General features: G+C 41.7%; 1 protein-coding gene across 1 annotated transcript; it reads right to left on the bottom strand.

The window, feature by feature from the left end:
• Window positions 1–251: 251 nt before the first annotated feature.
• On the bottom strand, window positions 252–2,868 carry LOC138371994 (uncharacterized). The gene is made up of 2 exons (XM_069337022.1): window positions 2,816–2,868; window positions 252–840 (listed from the first exon to the last, which is right to left on the bottom strand). The coding sequence occupies exons 1-2, from the start codon at window positions 2,866–2,868 to the stop codon at window positions 252–254; spliced, it is 642 nt and encodes a 213-aa protein (XP_069193123.1).
• Between the last annotated feature and the right edge of the window lie 370 nt (window positions 2,869–3,238).

Below are 3,238 nucleotides of genomic sequence, written 5' to 3'. Positions count from 1 at the left end.
CTACTACTACTGTTATCAACATTGGACATGTTGCGTAACTGCTACTTCTGTTATAATCAACAGAACACGTAGCGTCACTACTACTACTGTTGTCATCAACAGGACACGTAGCATCCCTATTACTACTACTGTTGTAAACAAGAGGACACGTACCACCTCTACTACTACTGTTGTCATCAACAGGACACGTAGCACCCCAACTACTACTGTTGTGAACAACAGGACACGTAGCGTCACTACTACTACTGTTGTCAAACAACAGAACATGTTGCACGACTGCTACTACTGTTGTCAAAAACAGGACACGTAGCATCACTACTACTACCATTGTCTACAACACAACACGTAGCATCATTATTACTACTGTTGTCATCAACAGGACACGTATCATTATTACTACTACTGTTGTCAACAACAGGACACATAAGGTCACTAACGTCACTACTGTTGTCAACAACAGGACACATAAGGTCACTAACGTCACTACTGTTGTCAACAAAAGGACACGAATCACAAATACTACTACCGTTGTCAACAACAAGACATGTTGCACCACAACTACTACTGTTGTCAACAACAGGACACGTATCGCCACTACTACTACTCTTGTCATCAACAGGACACGTAGCATCACTACTAGTACCATTGTCTACAACAGAACACGTAGCGTCACTACTATTACTGTTGTTATCAACAGGACACGTAGCGTCACTACTACTATTACTGTTGTCATCAACAAGACACGTAGCATTTATACTACTCCTGTTGTCATCAACAGGACAAGTAGCAACCCTACTACTACTGTTGTCAACAATACGACACGAATTACCACTACTACTTCTATGGTCAACAATAGAACACGTTGCACGACTACAACTAATGTTGTCAACAACAGGACACGAAACACCTCTTCTACTACTGTTTCATCAACAGGACACATAGCACAACAACTACTACTACAAACGTTGTCAACAACAGGACACGTAGCGCCCCTACTACTACTGTCGTGAACAACAGGACACGTAGCATCACTACTATTACTGTTGTTATCAACAGGACACGTAGCATCACTACTATTACTGTTGTTATCAACAGGACACGTAGCATCACTACTATTACTGTTGTTATCAACAGAACACGTAGCATCACTACTATTACTGTTGTTATCAACAGGACACGTAGCGTCACTACTATTACTGTTGTCAACAACAGGACACCACTACTACTATTGTTGGCAACAACAGGACACGTAGCGCCACTACTATTACTGTTGTTATCAACAGGACACGTAGCGCCACCACTACTACTACTGTTGTCAACAACAGGACACCACTACTACTATTGTTGGCAACAACAGGACACGTAGCGCCACTACTACTACTGTTTCCAACAACAGGACACGTAGCTCTATTACTACTACTGTTGTCAACAACAGGACACCACTACTACTATTGTTCGCAACAACAGGACACGTAGCGTCACTACTACTATTGATGTCATCAACAGGACACGTAACATCACTACTTCTACTGTTGTCAACAATAGAACACGTAGCACCCCTACTACTATTTTTGTAAACAATAGGACACGAATCTCCACTACTACTACTACCGTTGCCAACAACAGGACACCACTACTACTATTGTTCGCAACAACAGGACACGTAGCGTCACTACTACTACTGTTGTCAACAACAGGACACGTAGCACTCTACTACTACTATTGATGTCATCAACAGGACACGTAACATCACTACTACTATTTTTGTCAACAATAGGACACGAATCTCCACTACTACTACTACCGTTGTCAACAACAGGACACGTAGCGCTACTACTACCCCTGTTGTAAACAACAGGACATGTAGTGCCTTTACTACTTCTGTTGTCAACAACAGGATACATAGCACCACTACTACCCCTGTTGTAAACAACAGGACATGTACTGCCATTACTACTTCTGTTGTCAACAACAGGATACATAGCACCACTACTACCCCTGTTGTAAACAACAGGACATGTACTGCCATTACTACTTCTGTTGTCAACAACAGGATACATAGCACCACTACTACCCCTGTTGTAAACAGCAGGACATGTACTGCCATTACTACTTCTGTTGTCAACAACAGGACACGTAGTGCTACTACTACCCCTGTTGTAAACAGCAGGACATGTACTGCCTCTACTACTTCTGTTGTCAACAACAGGACACGTAGTGCTACTACTACCCCTGTTGTAAACAGCAGGACATGTACTGCCTCTACTACTTCTGTTGTCAACAACAGGACACGTAGTGCTACTACTACCCCTGTTGTAAACAGCAGGACATGTACTGCCTCTACTACTTCTGTTGTCAACAACAGGACACGTAGTGCTACTACTACCCCTGTTGTAAACAACAGGACATGTACTGCCATTACTACTTCTGTTGTCAACAGAGTGTTGATCAAAAACTAGCTATAAGTTCATGTAATATCCCCATCTCACCAGATGGTTAGTCATACATAGCGTCAGGAGAGAACATACAGTGCGAGGCTCATCTATAAGCTTGCACTAGCAAACTCTGGCCACAGCATAACAATATCTTCCAGAAACCCACACTAAGTAATTATCAAATCGTACCTTTAACGTTCTCATTATGTTCTACTGAGTTCTACTGAGCTCACAAGGGTTTCCAGAGACTTGTACTGAAGCCGGACCAGGATTTTTTACTCAATCCTACACACAACACACACTTTTTTTTTTTTTTTTTTTTTTTTTTTTTTTTTTTTTTTTTTTTTTTTTAAGAATCTGTCGTAACTCTGGTGACAAACTTTATCATTCTCTTTTTAAGAGACATTTTAGAGGTAACTTCATCACTGTTCATGTGACATGTCCATGGGCTGTGTATTGTGCTCGGAATGGGCTTCTTCTGTGGCCGGAGGAATATTTGTAGAGCCGGTGTTAGGCACAAAACTGGACAGTTAGTTATCGGTCATGTCGTTAGGATTGCTGTTCCGCTCAAACAAGGCTTTTTCTGATGTGAAAGTAATATTTGTGTACCGGAGGATATCATCTCCGATTATAAACTCGTAATCATAGACATCCGCGATGTATATATCCGTAGTGAATTTAAGTCCTTCGAACTTAACTTCTGCATTCCTGATAATGCGGTTGGCCTCACATGGTTCTCCGTGCACATTAACGAAGTCTACACTTTGACATGCCTCGGTTACAAGGCCTAGTCTAATAACACC

The sequence above is a fragment of the Procambarus clarkii genome, chromosome 37, assembly GCF_040958095.1.
Source record: "Procambarus clarkii isolate CNS0578487 chromosome 37, FALCON_Pclarkii_2.0, whole genome shotgun sequence".
Classification (NCBI taxonomy): domain Eukaryota; kingdom Metazoa; phylum Arthropoda; class Malacostraca; order Decapoda; family Cambaridae; genus Procambarus; species Procambarus clarkii.
The sequence above is the reverse complement of the archived record's forward strand: the minus strand, read 5'-3'. Positions and strand labels throughout refer to the sequence as shown.

Excerpts from the sequence above, each read along its gene's own strand:
- LOC138371994 (XM_069337022.1), bottom strand. The coding sequence starts at position 2,868 with ATGAACAGTGATGAAGTTACCTCTAAAATGTCTCTTAAAAAGAGAATG. Across the intron at positions 841-2,815 it reads CTTAAAAAGAGAATGATAAA|AAGTAGTAGTGGTAATTCGT; the intron begins GTTTGTCACCAG and ends TGTTGACCATAG.